This window comes from Phoca vitulina, unplaced genomic scaffold (genome assembly GCF_004348235.1).
Source record: "Phoca vitulina isolate PV1807 unplaced genomic scaffold, GSC_HSeal_1.0 scaffold23, whole genome shotgun sequence".
Lineage (NCBI taxonomy): Eukaryota > Metazoa > Chordata > Mammalia > Carnivora > Phocidae > Phoca > Phoca vitulina.
This window is the reverse complement of record NW_022589726.1, coordinates 10,160,446-10,181,813: the sequence shown is the minus strand read 5'-3', so window position 1 is coordinate 10,181,813 and position 21,368 is coordinate 10,160,446. Positions and strand designations below refer to the sequence as shown.

The following is a 21,368-nucleotide window of genomic DNA, read 5'->3' as shown; positions in this document are numbered from 1 at the left end:
TAAAGCTCTCATTGTAGGGTCTGGCCCTTAGCTCTTCCCATAACTGTCAGGTAGGCCCACTGCTGTCATGATTCGTGGGGGGCCCATGGGGGGAGATAAACATTTCCACCACAAGTAGGTATTTACTACAAGGATTAAAGGGCTTTGAATTACGTGAACCCTTGATTTGTAGAAGGGTTTCGGAAAAACAAGTTCACAGGCCGAGGCTAATTCTGAAGCCCCAAAACATAAAGGGACATGACAGGAACCTGTGTCCTCGAGCGTGACACATACCAAATACTCACCAGACCACCTTCAACCAATTTGAACCACTGGGTAGTAATTTAAGGCGTTTGTGGGAAAAGAGCCACAGACCTTCATCTCCCTTTCTATAGAATTGATTTGCCAGCTCTTCTCTTTCTATAGACAACTCAGAAAGGCAGCAAAATGTGATCCCTTTTTTTTTTTTTTTTTTTAAGTCTAAAAGGTAACTGCCAGATCTGAGGTTTCTCATGAGAGGTTAAAACGATTAAAAAAGGAATTCATTAAGGTTGAGGGAGGGAGTTTACAAGGGCAGTGGTCTAACCTGGTTCTAAACTTCCCCACTTACTTCAACAAAGATATAAAGAGCTCTCCTTTTTCTTAAGTGTCAATTTCAAGTCAAAAGAACAGGTAGGAAATACACAAAGATATACATAAATCTCTGCTCAGAGCCAAAGCTGGAGCCAATGGCCGCGTGGGGAACCATGCTTAAACAAAGCAGCAAATTATGTCTGACTGAAGCCATTCTCAGGCTTGGCTCCTCAATCACTCGGTACCTTCTGTGGAGTTCCATACATTAAATACAGCTTATTTATGGACTGCTTATTTTCTTAGGATCATGATAACACAGTGTGTGTGTGTGTGTGTGTGTGTGTGTGTGTGTGTGTGTGTGTAAGTAAGACAGAGAGCAGGAGACTGCGTGTGTATGGATGTGTGTGTGTGTGTGTGTGTAAGAGAGAGCAGGAGACTGCGTGTGTATGTATGTGTGTATGTGTATGTGTGTGTGTGTAAGAGAGAGAGGACACTGCGTGTGTATGTATGTGTGTGTGTTTGTGTGTAAGAGAGACAGCAGGAGACTGCGTGTGTATGTATAAAGTTGGATGTAATCTAGTCCCTGAACTTATCTACATTTTAAAAATTATAAAATGGGGGTAATCTTTAGCCATTTGTTTACCAAGTGTGTTCTGACTGCATAAATCTAATTGGCCTTCTGGCATAGAAAGAACACACAGACGGCCTTGCCTCAAGCTTAACTTATCTCAGATGCAAGCAAGCTCCTTATTCCCACCCTTCCCATCCGCCATCCACAACTGCCCGCCCTCTCAACTGCAATCAATCACACCCTTTCCTTCCTTTCGTCCAATAAATAATCCCTGGCCATTCACTGGGTGTCAGGCACCAGGGGAGGGAGTGCCCCCCTCCTGGGGGATGATAGGCTAGCTGAAAAGACCTATTTCAACAGGTAATTGGAGTAATTAATGACTTTCCCCTTACATTTATCTCTGGACTAAATCATCTAGGTTCTTGTTCATTTCCTTCCTTCTCCGTTTTCTGCTTCCTTCCCTCTATTTGGCTCCAGAGACTTCACATACGTATTTCTTTCTTTTCTTTCTTCGTTCCTTTCTTTTTCTTTTTTTCTTCTTTCTTTCTTTCTTTCTTTTTTAAAAGATTGATCTATTTTGGGGCGCTGGGTCGCTGAGTCAGTTAAGCCTCTGCCTTGGGCTCAGGTCATGATCTCATGAGAGAGCGAGCACGCGTGAGCGGGGGGAGGGGCAGAGGGAGAGAAGCAGAATCCCCACTGAGCATGGAGCCCCATGTGGGGCTCAATCCCAGGACCCTGAGATCATGACCTGAGCTGAAATCAAGAGTCAGATGCTTAACCCACTGAGCCACCCAGGTGCCCCTTCACATACATATTTCTATGCTGGTTTTCTTCTGGCTACCTAAATCTGTTTTCTCTCATCATTCTCCTTCAAACTTCTTAGGACTGCCTTCCTAGAACATTGCTCTCATCATTCATCCTCCTCAGAACACACCAGCACAACCCACAGCCTCCCACAGTAAATGTATTTCTCTGCCTGCCTTCCTTCCCTTATCCTCAATTATGTTCCCTTGATACCACAACTCAGTGTGATTTCCCAGAGATGCTCTCTTTCTTTTTGGCCATCTTTCTGTCTCTCAGATCCACTCCTTTTGTTTATTCGTTTGCAATCATGGGGATTCCTGACCTAGACACCTTTCCTTCCATTGTTCTAAACTCTGCAAAACCTAGACTAAACCCCACCACGCTTTTCCAACTAGAGTAGCCCTCACCTTAAATTTTTCTGTGACAAGTGCTGATTTTGCTGATTCAATAAAAATGAACTTACAAAGAAAACCAAGTCAGGTAAGAGTAATGATTCTGGGGCCCCAAAACTCCAGAACCTCAGAGCTGCAAATAGGGTGAGCCTTTTCTGCCAAATCCACTCGTGTTTTAGAACAGGGGTAAGTATTGTAGGCTTTGTGGATCATACAGTCTCTGTTCCAACTACTCAACCACCTTGTTGTAGAGTGAGGGTAGCCAAAGATCAAATGTATACAAATGAATGTGGCGGTACTAAAAACAATTACTTACAGAAAGGGGCCGTGGGTGGAATTTGGCTTTGGGGCCATAGTTTGCTGACCCTGCACTAGAAGAAGAGTGGATAGTGGTGAAAATCTTTTCTTTTAGATGGTAAAGGACAACCGGAAGTGCCTCAGATCAGCCCCTTATCTTCCCTAGGTAGCTCAACTGTTCCCTAGGAGTATATTCCCAGCCTAGAAGTCACTACCACGAGAATTTGGGCTATGGCCATCTGTTAGAGCTATTTTGGTCAATGAAGAAGAGATAATGAAACTACTTCTTTGCCTAAGCTGGAGATATGTCAAGTAAAGAGTCCACTGTCTCATCCTCCTACTTTCCTCCAGACTGGAAGGACGCTCAGGGCTCAGTACCTCGGGGCTAACAGCAAACTTTCACTCGTACTTCCATGTGCCAGGCCCTGCACGCTCTCATTTAGTCCTTACGTCAGTCCTATGACGCAGATGTACTTTACCTCGTATCTATTTCTCATATGGATGAAACAGAGGTCTTAGTCCGTGTTAGCCGCTGATCCACCACAGAAATGAACGTGGTGCTTACAAAGGTGTGCCGTGGGAGTGAGACAACCCCGGCCGAGATTCTTCTCTCGAAATGAATGTGAAAAAATAACGAAGATGGCTCATTACCTCTAGTCCTTACAACAACCTCTCAAAGAGCATATATTTTCCACTTTATTCTTGGAAAATCAGGCTCATAGGGGTTCTGCAGTTTATCCAACTTTGTCTATTTAGAAAGATCAGAGTTAAGATTCACATCCACACCCATCTGGCTCAATAAACTGTTAGCCCATTTCTTTGAGCTGCTGACCAACTTAAATGTGTTTTAAAAGCCTCAAAAATGCTTGCTCATCTGAAGTGAGGATTTATGTCAGCTTCGTCAGGTCTCATGTCCCTGGGGAGGGCCTCAGAGAAGCACCGAGGCCAACCGACACTGTGATCTGAGGACTGGTGCCGAGGAACAAACCGCAGAAGCGGGCACGGCCCCTATTCCTTCACCACCAACCAAGTCTCTGGCTGTACCACCTGATCCGAACGGCGTAAATGGCTTTTTACGGTGGTGACGCTTCCCTCACACATACTGTGGTGGTGCTGAGGCAGAGGGAGGCATGTTCTTACCAGCCTGTCATATTAAAGTCCCTGTAGAGCATCTTCTTTCCAAGTTCCTTTCTCTGTACTCTCCTTGGAAACTCCAAATGTGTGAACTCATTTCCCAGCAAGTGAGGCTGCATGAATGCCTAATAGCAAAAGAAAGGAAAAAAAAACCACACACACACATATTTAGAAGAAAAAATAAGACTCAATAATGTTTTGCAAATCAAGACAGTCCGTATTTCAAAAACAAGAAAATTGTTCTATTTTAAGGGAAATAAACAGATTTACAAATCTACAAAGAGAGTTATCAGCAAATAAAAATCACCAACTGAATTTATAAAGGGATGTAACTATTTCATTTCATGTGATAAACTGTAATCAGAGACACGGATCACTAAAGTCAAAAGAAAAAGAAACTGCGTTTCTCCAAAAGTTCACTTTTTAATTCAAATCCATGACTGTTTCATTTTCCCGAGCGGCATGTTGATGCAGCAAGAAAGCTCACCCTGACTCTCCTCTTTGGCTCTCTCTGTTCTCCTACTCACACTCTTGGCGATCATGGCCTTGCCTTTGAAACCTGCATGTGAATCTCCACATGGACACAATGGCCCCAGAGAGCAGGTTGGGGCTGGATACACCAGACGGGAACTTTCTGTTGGACTCCTTCCATTTTGCTCTGCAGTAATTTGATCATGTAATTGGAAGACTATTCCAGAGCAGATGGCTTCTTCCCCTCCCCCAAATCTCTGTTCACACTACAAAAGTCTTGAGCAAACAGCCACTTAGGGAATTGCTTTGAAACAACAAACAGTCTCATTGTCACGTTCGAAATTCAAATCCGGCTATCCAAGAGATGAAATGCTCAAGTATTAACTTCCCTGCTCGAAGGCCACACACCATAAGCAAACTTGCATTGAAGCCTCCCCACACCATGCTGTATGCCTGCTTATTAGCAGCGTGGTGGAATGGATCCTTTCTCTTCCTCCCTCCCTCCCCTCACTCTCTCACTCTCTCTCTCTCTCTCTGGCAGGGAAGAGTGGGCAGAACAAATCATGACCTGGCACTGTAGGAAAGCAAGGGATCCCTGCCACAGGACAGATGGCCATGTCTTCAGTCTACTGGAAATAGGCATCTCCCACACCCTCTTTCCCAGGACCTGACACAAGCAGATCTCCTGCTGATTCTCATGGCGGTTTGGAGGTTCAGTTGGACATTGGTCATCCTAAGCTAAGCCTATCAGGAATCAAAGGAAGCAAGCTGAACTGTCACCAGGTTCTGGTGGTGTTCACCTGGCTAGGTTGGGCCAGGTAACGGAGTTCTGAGCAGGCTTGGAGACATGGCAGGATAGTACTGAAAAGAGGAAGCGTCTTTACTCTCTGCTGTAGCCCCCAAAGTTTCCAGGTCTGGCAGAATTCTAGATCATCTTTGAGGGGCTCTTAAACCTCTGCTGGGGATAAGGGTTGGGCTGCTGATGAATATCAAGAACACTTAAACACTGAGTTTGACGGAGAGGTTCCCTAGGAAGGAAGGAAGGAAGGAAGGAAGAAGGAAAGAAAGGAAGGAAGAAAGAAAGAAGGAAAGAAAGGAAAGAAGGAAGGAAGGAAGAGGAAAGGAAAGGAAGGGAGGGAGGGAGGGACGGAGGGAGGGAAGCTAATACTTCATAGGGCAGGTCAGTGGTGTGGGCTTTGGATGAGACAGACTTGGGTTTGAATCCAAGTTCTGCATTTATAAGCTGTGTGATTTTAGTCGGTGATTAAGCTTCTGGAGCCACAGTTTCTTAATCTCTCCTAGATTAATTGTGTATTTATCTCACATGTTTAATAATTAAATGAATGCACTTATCATAGGTATCTCTGCTCATAAAAAAAATTACTGTATCCATCTAATGATTACTGAGCCCTATTACACCCTAACTACGACATGTGCTTTGTGAGCTCTCATGTCACGCTGCCAACAACCTTACGAGGGGGAACTGGCTACAGAATCTGCGGGGCCCAGTGCAGCATGGAAATATGGAGCCTCTGTTCAAGATTAAGGATTTCTAGACAGCAAGAGCAGAGCACTGGACCACGTACAGGGCCCTGTGCAGCTGCAGGAGCTCCACCAGGAGGCCAGCTGTCCGGATTGAAGGAGCAGAGGCATCAGTTGTCAATGAACGGCAGCATCTACTGTGCACCCCGCATCATCCCCTAGGACCATGGGACCCCATCAGCATGACATTTTTCTCCCTACCCCAGCCCCCCAAGCTGTTCGAACACTGACTTAGGGGCTACCAGATAACAGGCCCTCGATATGCTTGTTACTACATCAACAGTCCTACAAAGCACGTGTCAAAGACTCAAGTTACAAATGAGGAGACGAAGATCCAGAGAACTTAAAAGACACCTCGCCCAAGGTGATGAGCCAGGGCTGGGTGGTTTCAGAGACTGAGCTTAATACTATGTCCATAACCCCCATTCTAACCCTTTAACCTGCACACACATTTATAAAAAACAGAAAGCAGGCAAAAGGCCTGTGGTCCTGTTGCTCCTGGACCATGCAAAGTCTGAATCGCTAGTAGGTACCCATGAGGATCAGTTAACAAAAAATTACAGGTCTGCACACAGCTTGGCCATAAGGATGTTCCTCAAGTAGCTAGAAGAAATCCTTTAATAATACGAGGGATTAAATAAATGAGGAAAAATCCATCCAGAAGAATTCTATGGTATCATTTATACTGACACTACAGAGAATATGTAATGACATGGAAAGAGTAGATGTATCTGCAAAAAGCAGGTTATCAAACAATGTATGTCAGTGAGTGTGTGTGTATGAGCTTCTGTAAGTGGTGTCAGACATACACAGATCCATATATAAGACATATACGTACATACAAGTGCATGTGTGTATATCAATACAGGTAAATGCCACACATATATATTATTAACAAGCAGGTTAGGATCCAAAGGCCATTTCTAAGTACATTTCTTCACAGACTCAAGTGACCAAGAGGGGTCAGTGTGCAGCATTCCAGGTACTTGGCCCCCTTACCAGGAGGCTGAGTGGCCCTTTGATGGTGCTTGAACCGGGTGCCCTCACACCCTTTCTGCTGGTACACATTTGCCTGGGCAGTGGTAAGGGAAGATCTGCTGAGGCAGACGTCTGCAAAGCCCCTAGGGACTCCTGAGCAGCTTGCTCTCTGCATGGGCCACCTCACCTCTCCCTGTGAGGATGAGCAGGCTCAGAGGGACCTTAAATCCCGCGTTCCTGTGACATCTGGAGCCCCTTCACATGCAGAGGATTTCAGGGGTTCAAACTGCTTGCTGTCTCCCATTATAACAACAGGCTACTGTGTTTCACCCACTCTAAGATGCCCTTTATTAGAGGAGCTATTATTTTCTTACCCCTAAGAAAGGGGAAGAAGTTGCCAATTACACTATGTACAGTACTTTCTTGCCATTTTGAATTTTTATTTTATTCTTTTTGAAAGAGCTCCTTTGGACTTAGACAAATTTTTATATATCAATCTGGGGTATATTTAAGAAGAATATATAGGTGAAGTATATCGGCTAAGGTTTTCCAAAAACGTTTTCACGTTTAGAATCCAACTGCTCATCGGTTTTCAACGCTGAGTCACTAATGTTCGTGATTTTCCACACACCAGCAGCCCGTGTTTCCTTGGAGCACTGGTGAGGCAGTGTTTCTTAAATAATCCACCGAAGAACTACAAGCCTCGGAACCAGGGGTGCAAAGTTCTTAAGTCAGCTCTGCAATTCTCTCCAGTCGGCTTACTTCTAACTCCCACTTCAGGAATGTGGCTCAACAAGTCAGGTTCACACCTCCAAGCCCCTCTGCACAACCAGGAGAATCCAAGGAGGCTTAGGAGGGCTTCATTTTTGTCTGCAGGGTTTTCTTCTAAGCTGCTGGACGCCCACTCTGCAAGTCTGGGGCTGCTCTTTTGATGTCCATACATGCCCAGGAGAGGACATCCTCGTCATGCCTGACACTAGGCTGACAGCACCCATCGGTTGCAAAATATCCCACCTTCAGATAGGTCAAAAGGTGAAAAAAAAAAAAAAAAAGTGCCTTAGCTCTGTAGAAATACTGTAAGATTCATCTTCCACTGATACTGATGTCACACCCTTAGATTTCTCCACCTTTATGGTTATTTTTCTTCTTCTCTTACTAACTGCCATGGCACATTTCACATAATGCAGGACATATTTTCTGTCACAATTAGGCCCACCATAGAATTCACCTGTATTCCTTGTGTACCTAGGACATGTTTGTACTATTTTTTAAAAATCACCATCCATATCCTAATTGTAGCCTCCCTTCTTACCAGCCATCTCAATACTCACTATTGTTATATTTGTCAGACCAGATGGGAGTTACTGGTGTTAAAGAAAAAACAACTCAAGAACTAAGTACAGTAGAGCAAATAGGTGGTTGATTCATAAAAAATGAGATGCTATAACATAATGGGACACACACCCGTAGGTTTTCAGAGGAAAACATACTTCTGCTCATTTGTGTAGATCTTTTTCTGCGGTACTCATGAAAGTTTTCGTATCTCGTCTTAGTTAGGTGGGCTGTTATACTGAAATACCACAGGCTGGGGGTTTGAACACTATGTCTCACAGTTCTGGAGGCTGGGAAGTCCAAGATCAAGGTGCCAGTGGATTTGCTGCTTGGCTGGCAGACTACCTTACTGCACCTCACGCAGGCTTTCCTCTGTCTCTCGCGGGAGAGAAATCGAGATCTCTGGGGTCTCTTCTTAGTACATTAATCCTATCTGATGAAAGCCCTACTCTTTTGATCTCATTTAATCTTAATTCCTTCTGTAAAGGTCCTACCTCCAAATTTAGCACTCCAGGGGGTAGGGCTTCAACATAAGTTTTAGGGGCAATAGTGGCACAAACACTCAGTCCGTAACATAGTCTTCTATGTATATGGTTTGTATAAGTACATACACTCAGTCATCTAAATGTAAAATGCTTTCTGATGGTTTTCTTTTTAACTTACCTGTATTTATAACTATTTCTACTATTGAACATGGATGACTGTTTGAAAAAAAAAAACAAACTAAAAATCACTTTTTATTTTTATTTTTAATAAAGTTTTTGTTTCAATTCCAGTATTGTTAACTTACAGTGTTACATTAGTTTCAGGTGCACAATACAGTGATTCAACAATTCTACACATTACTCAGTGCTCATCACAAGTGCACTCCTTAATTCCCCTACCCACCTCCCCTCTGGTAACCATCAGTTTGTTCTCTGTAGTCAAGTGTCTGTTTCTTAGTTTGTCTCTCTTTTTCCTTTGCTCATGTGTTTAAATTCTTAGCATAATATTTCCTACTTCATCCATGTCATTGAAAATGGCAAGATTTCATTCTTTTTTATGGCTGAATGTTTGTGTGTATATCACATCTTCTTTATCCATTCATCTATTGATGCATACTTGGGCTGCTTCCATAACTTGGCTATTACATATAATGCTGCTACAAACATAGAGGTGCATGTATTCCTCTAAATTAGTGTTCTTGTATTCTTTGGATAAATACCCAGTAGTGAAATTACTGGATCATAGGGTATTTCTATTTTTAACTTTTTGAGGAACTTCCATACTATTTTCCATAGTAGCTGCACCAGTCAGCATTCCCACCAACAGTGCACAAGGGTTCCTTTTTCTCTACATCCTCACCAACACTTGTTGTTCCTTGTGTTGTTGATTTTAGTCATTCTGACAGGTGTGAGGTGATATGTCATTGTAGTTTTGATTTGCATTTCCCTGATGATGAGTGATGTTGAGCATCTTTTCATTTGTTTATTGGTGATCTATATGTCTTCTTTGGAGAAAATGCCTGTTCATGTCTTCTGCCCATTTTTAAATTGGATTATTTATTTTTTGGGTGTTGAGTTATAGAAGTTCTTTATATATTTTGGATACTAACCCTTTATTGGATACGTCATTTGCAAATATCTTCTCCCATTCTGTAGTGTGCCTTTTCGTTTTGTTGACTGTTTCCTTCACTGTGCAGCTTTTCTATTTTGATGTAGTCCCAATAAGAGAACCCAGTTTTTAAAGTAGGTTTTAGAAAATTGTTGAGAGGAGCTTCACTGCCCCTTGTTATTCCAATAATTTGAGGGAAATCTAACGTCACTGGGAAGGACCAACCAGGCTCAAATTCAGGCTGAAGCCCACTGCTTCCCAACAGGCCAGCACAGAGACATTCTATTCTCAGAAGCAGAGTGGACCACAACTAGGCAACTCAGAAACAACTTCTCAGAGGCTGTGCAGCATTCAAGTAACACGATTGGTTAGTGTTACTTTGTTAGAGCTGGCCTGTCCCATCAGAAGCATCACTCATGTCAGCGTTCTGAAATCTTGAGCCTCAAAAGTTATTTTACTTTGAATTCAATGTAAGCAACATACCCAAAGTGTAAAGACTATAAAATGTGGGTGTAAGAACTTGTTAGGTTCCTCTCAGCAATAAAATCCAATAATACCTTGACTCCAAACTTACAAGATTCTTGGATGATTTTGGAATGTTTTACTCTACTACTCATATCTGGGCAGTTCATAAATAGGTATAGAAGACTACTGTCCTTTCCCAAGGCACATTTCATAGGGATGCTGGCCTATTAAAAATGTGGGCCTTAATGGGATAAAAATCGAGGACAGGAGAGCAAGAACACATTAAGATCCCTATAATACAAAAATTGTGGACACTCTCCTAAACATTCCTTGTTTTTCTGACATGCTGGATATATTTTAGCTCTTTCTCTATGATGATGATATTTGGGCATATGTATGTTAAAACATGTGCACGGTGATGCAAGTAATATCAGCCACCCTTAAATATGTTCATTATTTTTAAACCTTAGCTATATATGCCAGGACCTAGCATAGCACCTAACACAGTAAAGACTCGAATACAAGACATTCTGACCTGCTTTACACAATTACATTTGGTAATTCAACTTTATAAAATAATACAATACAGCTTTCAATTTTTTGAAAAAGTTAAAACTCAGGTCCCACGGCACATAAAAACAATCTTGGACACATATTACTGTATTTTGGACTTAGTTAACTTTTTATAATTTGATAGCTACCTTCCTAGAAAACCACATGTGTGTGGGTACAGTTATGCATTTAAAACCTCATGATATTTCACATTCCTAAGAATATCCAAATAATGTCATGTCTCTTCTCTACTTAATAAGTTTGCCGACTAGAAACCCAGAAACGTATTTAAATATTTAAAATCGATTTAAAGTGTGCTGGCCTGCTCCATGTAAAGAAAAAAAATGGACCACGTTTTGTACCTCTATTTTGATCCTAAAATTTGAGGCTTTCCCACAAGGAAGCATAACAGAATGCTCCGAACTGAGGGGAAGGATGGAAGTACACTGGAGTTCATGTGTTTCCACAAATGACCCCTGGAAGAAAGCTTGGTAACCACAGCCCCGACAGAACCAAAGACAGGTTGCCAGGAGTATTTTAAGGAGTCTGGAGAGTGCACATCTGCTAGAAGGAGGGTAGGACCTATCCTTGCCACTTAGAGTCTGGACAGCTAATGAGAATGAACTTCCAGACACAGTTACGTTTGGCCAAGGACAAGACGGACAGCTCATCTAGGGAAATGATGCTAGAGTAACCTGCTGTGCCAAGAAGCGGCAGGACACCAGAGATGGGGAAGGAGGATCAGAAGTATTCTGGCTGCTTTCCTCTCTAGTCCCGGGCAGAAACTTGCTGCAAGGGGATGGACAGATGTAAGCATTTGCAGTGAAGAAACACAACCACCCCATCCCAGTGAGAATCTCTGAGTTACAGAGGGATTCAGCCATAACAGGAGGGGACAAGCCTGAAGAAGAGATGTCTTCTAGAACCTTCCAGGAAGCCTCTCATTAGAGCAGAGTGATGAGTAACCTGAACCCAGGTCTGTCTCACTCCAGAGTACATGGATCCAAGCTCCACCCTCCCAGGCTGCGGGAGAGCTTTACGCACCTTGGCAAGGCAGGGTGAACACGGGGAGTGGAAGCGGAACCCACCCTAGAGAGTGATATGTATGGAATGGTGACGGGAGGAGACCGAGCACCAGGCTTCCTGCAGACGCTGACACAGTGGGTCCTGAGGTTACTCAAAACTGCCTGCTGGGAAACACAAAATGCTAACTCCTTTTAATAAAATTTCCTTCTGCTGTCTCGTGGTCACCTTGCCAGGGAGTAGTGCCAGCTAACGAGAGGATTATCCCAGGTTTGGGGGTATCCATGCAAAGGAATGCATGCGACTAACACATGAGCTCCTGCATGTATCATGTATCAGGGGCCAGGGATTCAAAGAACAACAACAACAACAACAAAAAAAAAGAGGTCCCTTTATTCAGAGTTCATGTCCAAGTGGGGGAGACGGAGGAAGGTTTATGGGTGGAAATGGAGATATCCCCAGGGTCTAAGGGATAAAGAGTGGGGTACTCACTGAGTGGGTGAGAGGGAATCTGAAAAGCATCTGAAAAGCTGGTCACGGAAGGCCTCTGGGGCCAGAGCAGCAAGAGGAGAGGCGAGGAAGTGCGAAGCGGCATGGTGAGTAGAGGGGCCTTCGGCGCTGCTCTTAGGAGAGAGCAGAGAGGGGGCAGAAGGGTGCCTTTCTGGGGGACCTGTCTAGCCGCTTCACCGTGGGCTCCTGCAGAGCCCGAGAAGGCCCCTCCTGCAAAGGTAATAACCAGTTAAATAAAGTGAAAGTATTTTTTGTAAAAAAAACTTTTCGACCAAGTATAATATATACCCAGTAAAGTTACTGTATCATACGTGTATGGGTCCATGTATTTTCACAGATTGGACACACTCATGTAATTGGCATCTAGTTCAAGAAACAACATACTGGCAGCAGCACCGGGGGTCAGGAGCCCATCCAACCATTGCTCTCCCAGTGGAAGCACTATCCCAACCTGGGGGGTGGTTTTGCCTCTTTGTCCACGTCCTACGGAATCCTGTAAGCTGCCCCGGTGCTGTGCTAAGGCTGTGTGATTCATCCACGCTGTTGCATGTAGGTAAAACGTGTTCATCCTCAGTACTGCAAGGCATTCCAGCCTGTGACTCTGACTGACAACTGTCATACGCATTCCACTTTCTGGGGACATGTGGACAGTTTCCAGTCTGGGCTATTACACCCCACGCCGCTGTGCACATTCTAGGCTTTGGTGAACTTTTGTGCACACACCGGGTAGGTGCATACCTCAGAGTAGAACTGCTGGGTCAGACTCTTTTTCAAAGTCGTCGTTCCAATTTCCACTCCCATCAGCAGAATATGGAAAGTAAAAATACTCATGTGTTCAATGAGAGGGCAGATTCCATAACAGGAAAGAGTTGGCGAAGTCCTCTTACTAAAAAACTTTTATAGGAGCTAATTTTTTAAACGTTCAGACCTCTCAGTATTTGAAAGGAAGCTATTAAGATGAGGATTTTTAGGGTTTAACACATATCTTAAAAAAAAAAAAAATTGAGTAATCTCTCCTCTTTCTTGCCCTTAGGAAGAGAAAAACCTTGTCAGATTATATGAGGGGAGGATTGGAAGCCTTACATTTCAAGATGATTTACCATGATAGAAAGTCTAAGGTCACGCATGAAATGAAATTAATAACATCAGCCAAGCCACACTGATGGTCATGCTAATGGTCAAATGAGACGGCTCTTCCAGAGCCAAGGCTGGCTGCCTGATTTACAGTGCAGAAATAGAATATTTTGGTTTGGGTTAAACCAAAATGAAGGGAAAATGTTAAATGGCTGAGATCTAAATATGTATGTGTTGGAGTCTTTCATAAAGAATTCTCTGTCTTAGTTTATCCTTAAAAATCTCAAAGTAGGGGCGCCTGGGTGGCTCAGTCATTAAGCATCTGCCTTCGGCTCAGGTCATGATCCCGGGGTCCTGGGATCGAGCCCCGCGTTGGGCTCCCTGCTCGGCAGACAGCCTGCTTCTCCCTCTCCCACTCCCCCTGCTTGTGTTCCCTCTCGCTGTCTGTCAAATAAATAAAATTGTTAAAAAAAAAAAATCTCAAAGTAACAAGAACCAAGCTTACGTATATATAAGCCATTATGAAATTGAATATTGATAAAATTCCGCCTGGCTACATGGATGTCAAGAAAGATTCGCATTTAAATTTCTACATGGGACTGTACTGATGAACCAGAGAAAAGCATGCCCCTAAAATAACTCTAAAGTTGTATAATTTATAGCTTACGCTAAAGGAGCCACATGGAAACTGGTATGCAAATGGATATATTAAACAAAATTGCCTAGATTTGTCAACTCTACAACAGTTTAATGTATAGAATAAGGGGTAAAAAGTATTCATTTACATAAAACATATAAAGTTTCCATATTCATATGCTTAATGCTTTTTTCCTCCCAAGTAAAAATCTGGGAAAGGAATTCATCTGAAGAGAGAACAACTCATGTCAGCAAAAAGAATGTGCCTGCATATCTTCAATCCCTTTGCATATGTAAACGGAATTTATAAATTTTATAAAAGGCCACAGAAGTAGTCCCAAAGGCAGGATGGCCATACAAAAGTTCTTCATATACAGTCAGATGTGAAACGAAGAGATTTTATTTTGTCTCTGATCTAGGCACTGTTGTAAGCACACTATAAATATTAACTCATTAGTCCTCATACCAGTCATGGGAGGGTCCTGTAATTACCCGATTTCACCGATGGAGCAACTGGAGCAGAGAAAACTTCTTATACACAACTAACTTTTGTCCTGGTAAACCTCAGTGAATGCTGGCTACCTCTTTCAGATCATATTTTGACATTTTTAAAGGATGCACGACACTATCTTGCTTCTTTACACTCAGATCAACTTTTAAGGGACCCTATGGACAGATGGCTCTGGCTTTATGTGCCCAACTTTTTCTTCAGAATGTTGCAAAGGACAGGGGTTTTAGAGAGTCTAAAGATTCTATGTGTGTAGCAACTATGCAGAAAGACAGTTCTTTTTTAAGAATAAAAGTAGTTAGGGATACATTCTCGTGATTATTTTGTTTAGCTGTGTGGAATTCCTTTTCTTAGGTCTGCGCAGTGGGTTAAGAATACCTCAACATCAAGCCTCTGACTCCTCCCAACCTGAAATAAACAAAACATTCATTTACATTCATTTTCAAAATCAAGGCTCTGGGGGTGCTTGGGTGGCTCAGTCGGTTGGGCGTCTGCCTTCAGCTCAGGTCATGATCCCGGGGTCCTGGGATCGAGCCCCGCATTGGGCTCCCTGCTCAGTGGGAAGCCTGCTTCTCCCTCTGCCCCTCCCCCTGCTTGTGCTCTCTCTCTCAAATAAATAAATAAAATCTTAAAAAAAAAAAAAAAAAAAAATCAAGGCTCTGGAAGTGGTGAGGTTCATTTACAAGGGCTAATGTCTTCAGTCTTTCCTGAAGCAAGCAGCGCTCCCAGGGCCACCAAATAGAAGCTCTGCCTCTAAAACTCTGGGCGGTGCCATTTTTGGGCTCTAAAACTCTCCTGGCTTCTCTGTGACACCTGGGTGATCAACTGAACCTATAGTACATATGAAAAAGGCCAACCATTTTTTACCTGCTGTATTTTCATTAGAAATTCTGAAACTCACACGCAGTTTTGCAAGAAAGGGTTAAAGGGGAAGATAAAAAGAGGTCGGATTGGAGATTTTTCCATGACTCAGTCATCAAGCAAAGCAGAGTGGCGGTGAAGTTGCCGCCCTATGACTAAAGGCCTCCTGGGCTGAACCTGCGCTCAAGACTAAATGGGACATGGGGGTGGTGGGTCAGTCACTTTTACTCACTAGCACACTTGACCCTCCCAAATTATAGTATCCTGTTTTAAAAGCAGGTTTGGAGTTAAGGAATATACTTTCGGGGGATCACTCTTGAGCATGAAAAATCCCAAAAAGCCAAGAGGCACAACACTGTCCACCTTGAAACCTTTCCAAACCCAGCACCAGGGCAACAGCACGCAAACAGAATCAGACTTGGCGGGGAAGGCTGGGGGAGGGGGGTAGTTCCAAGGACACCGCAAGAAATCACCTCAGCTAACGTTGCACTTGTACGTATCAAATGAGTATTTGAAACCCACTTTCATCTCTTCTGTACATTGCCCTTGATGAAAAACAGCTGCAGACTTGGATTATCTACAAGGACAGAAGTGCATTATTTGAAGGTTTGATGATACCAGCACATCTTAATGTAATCAAATCAGAGTTTATAAATGTGTCTAGGCAGAATGGAGGGGAAGCCATCACTCTGACACCTCGGGGCTGCGGAGGTCCCCCTGAGGGAGATCCATTTCTGGCTGTCACCTGAAGCAAAGGTGGGGGTGGTTTGCTGGAGGCCATGCCATCAAAGCAGTAAATTCCGCCGAGACACAACCACGACCAGACTGCTTTCCCTCCTATCTGCGCCCTGACTCCATCCAAACATTCCATTTAGCTTGGTGGACCTCCTTAAATATTTCATTTCAATCATCCTGGAAACATTAAAAAGAAAAAGAAAAAGGCACAGCGACAGAAGAGCGAGGCTTACTCATGACTGCAGGACAGCAACTCTCCCTGGCTCAGGGGCACAAGTTTACAGCCCCTGACCCCTTCATCACACACCTGCCACATTCCATGTGAACACGTCAAACCCTCAAGCCTGCCTGATTAATCACCCTGCCCAAGAATCTATGGAACAAAGTTCACATTACCGGAGAGCAGCATGAAGGGCCCTCCCGAGGTCAGGATGCAAGACCAAACAAAATTAACATGCCTGCCACATCCATCATCTTGTAATCTGCTTCCAGTTCTGTAATCCCCAAATGTCCAGACTGTACAAACCGAGAACATTCCTCTTCGACGTGGATCAAAACGGTTCACGTACAGAGAACTGTGAATCTTCCCCACCTCCAAGAAAACCATTAACCATTTCGACACATCAAACTGCAGACACATGCTCAAGTCAAGTCTCTGGGGACCTAGAAGTTTTAATGATTCTATCAAAATGTTTCTTCACACATCATAAAAAGAAAATTTAATTTGACCTAAGAGTGAGGAGTACACATCGTTAACTTTCCAGTGATGTACTAACTCGTTTAGATCACGTAAAGGATACTACAATCTCCATTGCACTTAAGTGTTTCATAATTAGTTCAAGGGAACTGATCTTCCAAACAAAATGAACTGGTAGGATTAGATGCACTTAAAATTATAAGATATATACTGTATTTTATATTACCATGGGATTACTTTTCATTTTGATTTCCGAACCTACAGTTCTGGGTATCTCAAGGGAGGTCTCCTACACATTTTCACCTAGGAGAGATTCAGAGACATTGTGTGAGGGACTTGGGATCACATAGCTCATGCCTGGGCTGGGCTGGGCTGAGAGAAGTCATCACACTACTGTTTTCCTCTCATAACTGATATTATTTTTAACACTTTATGCTATAAACCTCCTAATTCTCTCAAATGCTTTACCACAAAGGCTTCACCACAAGGTTATTTTATACTATAAATTCCCTAATTCTCTCAAAATTTCACTCAAAAAAAAAAACCCTTCACCACAAAGATTTGCATCATAGATCATGTGACTATTACTGGATTTGTTCAATTCAAAGCATACATTTCTAGACTCCTGACAGAATAGGAAGTTGGACAACCAGGATATTTTATGTTCTGGTCATTTACACTCCTGTTGTCTGGGAAGAATAGTTATAAACCAGAGAAACATACATGATTTAGGAGTAAGGATTAAAAAGAATGGGGACAACTTTCTTACCTTTTAGAAATTCAGCAATTAGGCTCAGTTCTGTGGGCTAAGAGTGTACACACTGATTGTTTAAGAGTGACACAAAAATAGACATTAATCTTAGGAACATAAGGAGTGATTCTTAAATTAAAAATAAGGAAAAAGAATTATTGTGGTTTGCAGGCCAGTAGGATTTGAAGTGGCAAGACTGATTCATCAAACAATAATCAAATGAGTACTCTGTGCACAAAAGAATTCTGCATGTAGTGGTCACTTAATCTTTATACTTGTCTTCTAAGGCTTTCTATGTCCGTTACTGGTGATGAAGCTGGGGATCAGTGAAGGGCCTTGTTGAAATCACACAGTTACATGACAAAGCTGAGATCAGAAGAAATACACATCTCAGTGCAACCATCGAAAAATATACCACCAATACTTAGGAATCTGATAAATGTCAGCATTCCCATCCCTCCTTAAAAGTTAATATTTTGAACTCTCTGTACCATTCTTGTAACATGAAAATGTGAAACTATTTCAAAGCAAAAAAAATCAACCTGCTGTTTCCCATTGGCTTGAGCAAGAAAACAGGACACCGTTTTCATGAAAGGGCAAGGAGGTGATGAAGACAGGGTGTAGTCGAGGCATGGCAAGGCAAAGGGATGTGAGAGGTTTCAGGGGAAGGAGGAGGGGAGAGGACTGTGTGGTAATGATCCAGATGTCAATACAAGTATTGGTTCTTTCTTTCACTGAGTCAACGAATCCCGATTCAGTATGTCCTCCGTGCTGGGTACAACATGAAGTGACTAAGGCAAGGAGCCTGCCCTCTGGGACTCAGTCGGGAAGGAGAAAGAGAGATGGCAACCAGCAATACAATAGCATCGGCTCAGAGCCATGCCACAGACTTCTGTGGGGCACTTCCACCCACCCCTGGGAGAGGGAGGGGATGCTTCCTAGGGGATGTGACGTTTATGCTGGGGTCTCAAAGCATGAAGAGCAGTTTCCCTGGGGAAGGGCCACCCAGGCAGAGCATATGTCCAAAGGCATGCAGGTCGGGAAGATCAAGGTGTGCCCCAGAAAAGGAAGGTGGTTCTCTGCCTACAGCCTGAGATGCATGGTGGCGTTGGTAGGGGCAGCAGAGAAACGATGCAGGAGAGGTGGATGGGGACCATGATTCTGGGTCTGCCGAGGGTGGCCTGCATTCTGTACACTATGAGGAGCCAAAAGGATTTTAGGCAGGGGAGTGACACAGTTCATGATCAGATCACTTGGGTGGCTTTGTGGAAGATGGATTGGAGAGAGCCAGACAAGGAGGGCAGCTGTTATGAACTCTACTTGGAAGGACCTCGCAGCCTGAAGGTCCTTGGTGACCCCTAGTCTAGCTTCCCACTGTGTAAGTGACAAACCGAGGTCTGGAAAGGTTAAGAGACTTGCACAAGGTTACCCAGCCCGCAAGTCACAGAGTTGGGACGGGAATGAGGATCTTCTGCGGCTGCTGCAGGATCCCTTCCCCCTGCCTAGACTGCCAAAGAGAATGAGAGCTCTCAAGCCTGGCCTTCCCAGGAGTGGCCACAAGTTTATTCGCTTGAAAAAAACAACAGAAAGGTCAGAGAACAACAGTTGGTAAAAGAGTGAAAAAAATCTTTTTACATTGGGTTTGGATTCCCACTATCATTATGTACCAGAGCAACACAGCTTAGATATTAAGTAAAACAAACTAACCAGACAAGGGAATTAAGGGAAAGTGCACAGCCACTTCCTAAATTGGCCAAAGTAATCAGACCTGGACTGTTCACACACGTGAAATTCGAAGACATGAGCAAAGTCCTTTTTGAGTAGCCTGGATCAATTTTCTTCCTAAGAGCAGAGGATCACTACTTCAGCTGCGTTGTCTAAAAAGAAAGTCAGTTGGCAAGAAAATACTTCATCCATAGAACTACTATTCATGCTGTCAGTCCCCAAAGATGCCCAAAGTAACCTCGCATGATTGCCACTGTCACTGAACTGAGATCTGAAGCCAATGTCCTAACCCTGGAATTTGAGGACAGGGAAGTGCCTTCTCTTTTCCAGAAAACTCAAATCTCAAGGTGAAGCAAGAATGCTCAAGATCTGAAAAACCAAATAGCCCTCCTATAGCCTACTCATAATTTCACTCCAAAGAGGGTGCTCTACACGGAGAACTTATTTTCAGAATAAAAACAGATTATCTGACACCTGCATCTTTCCCAAAGGGCCCTTGAGACTTCCTATCTGCATGTGAAGTGGTGGGGTGTCAGCAGGATCTTGGGGTTGCCGTCCTCCTCAGGACTGAGCCCCCATTTTGAGTTCAAGTGCGTAGCAGGCCAAGGAAGAAAGGTAACTGTGTTATCCAACACCCCATTTCATACTGTACATACCAAACCATTAAAAGCAACAGAGCACATCGTGTCTTCGACTGGTTACAGATGGGAGAAAAACAGCCACAGTAATAAATTCACGGAGGTGGAGTGTGTCGTCACACACGGAGCCAGGATGTGTGATCCAGAAGGTGTGTGTGGGGGAGTTAATACCATATGTCGTTTGACTGCCGTGGGCCTGCTCCCATGTCAATAGCAACACGTTCCTCCAGAACAGCTCCGACACCATCCCTGATGCCACGGCGCTCTGCCAAACCGACGTGACTCTTACCAGGTACTGAAGTCGCTGGCGCTCAGTCTCGGGGGTAAATTCTGAAGACATGGGGATGATTTCTCCATTTCTGATGATTATGGCCCTGAAATGGTAAAAAATTGTATTGTCAGTAGCCAACCCCATAAGTACCTCAATTCTATGACAATTCCACAGCTCAGTTCAGAGCACACATGAGGGGTGCATGGGTGGCTCAGTCAGTTAAGCGTCTGACTCTTGATTCGGTTCAGGTTGTGATCTCAGGGTTGTGAGATCAAGCCCTGCATCAGGCTCTGAGCAGAGTCTGCTTGAGATTCTCCCTCTCCCCCCAACTCACATGCACTTGCACTCTCTCTCTCCCTCTCAATAAATAAATAAATAAATAAAATCTTAAAAAAAAAAAAAGAAAAAGAACACACATGAAACGGCCAAGGGACACCTTTTCCTGCATGGCAACATTCACTGCTACCAACTGTGGATCCCTCACCATATTATAGGTATCTTTACTTTAAGAACATTACATTCTGGTTAGCTTACATTTACTTTTTCTGCTAACTGGAACCGTTCCTTAACAGCCAGCACCAACCATCCTTTGGCACATAATAGATGCTCAGTGAATAAATGGATGAATAAGTGAATGATGGAAATTGAGGCTTACTCCAGACTAGTGCTCTTCAATAGAACTTTCTATGATAATGGAAATATGTTAATCTATGTAATCTAATATGGCAGCCACTAGCCACATGTGGGTAATGAGCATCTAAATTATGGTTAGTGCAGCTGAGAAAGTGAATTTTTTATCTTACTTAATTTTAATTCATTTATCTTTAAGCAGTCATGAGTGGCTAGTGTTTAATGTAGTAGACAGTACAGCTCCAGATCCTTGTTACTCCAAGTGTCTGTGGGCCAGGAGCACGACCTCGCCTGGGATCTTATTAGAAATGCAGATTCTCAGGTTCCACCCCAGACTTACTCTATCAGAATCTTCATTGTAATATGATCCCCAGGTGCTTCATAGGCAAGTTAAAATCTGAGAAGCCTGACTTTGACTCCTGAGTTTCTAGGGTAGTATCCTGGGTCCAGGAAAAGATGTTCTCATCTCATCCTGAAGCTTAGGAAATTCACACACTTCCAAAAATGTATCCAAAACCTACTGCTAACTCAGGGATCTGAGAGAACAGAGCTCCCCAAAGGAGACATCTAAGGGAGAGGCCACAGTATTGATAACCATGGAGCAACGTTTCCTAGGCCTATTCCAG

At 43.4% G+C, this 21,368-nt stretch overlaps 1 protein-coding gene across 1 annotated transcript in view; it reads right to left on the bottom strand.

The window, feature by feature from the left end:
• Positions 1–21,368, bottom strand: part of PPM1H (protein phosphatase, Mg2+/Mn2+ dependent 1H) — a 241,993-nt gene that overhangs the window by 63,386 nt on the left and 157,239 nt on the right. The window contains exons 5-6 of the mRNA XM_032420592.1: positions 20,131–20,215; positions 3,757–3,875 (exon numbers count right to left, since the gene is read on the bottom strand). Of these exons, the coding sequence (XP_032276483.1) occupies positions 3,757–3,875; positions 20,131–20,215 (204 nt within the window). The remainder of the gene's footprint in view (positions 1–3,756; positions 3,876–20,130; positions 20,216–21,368) is intronic.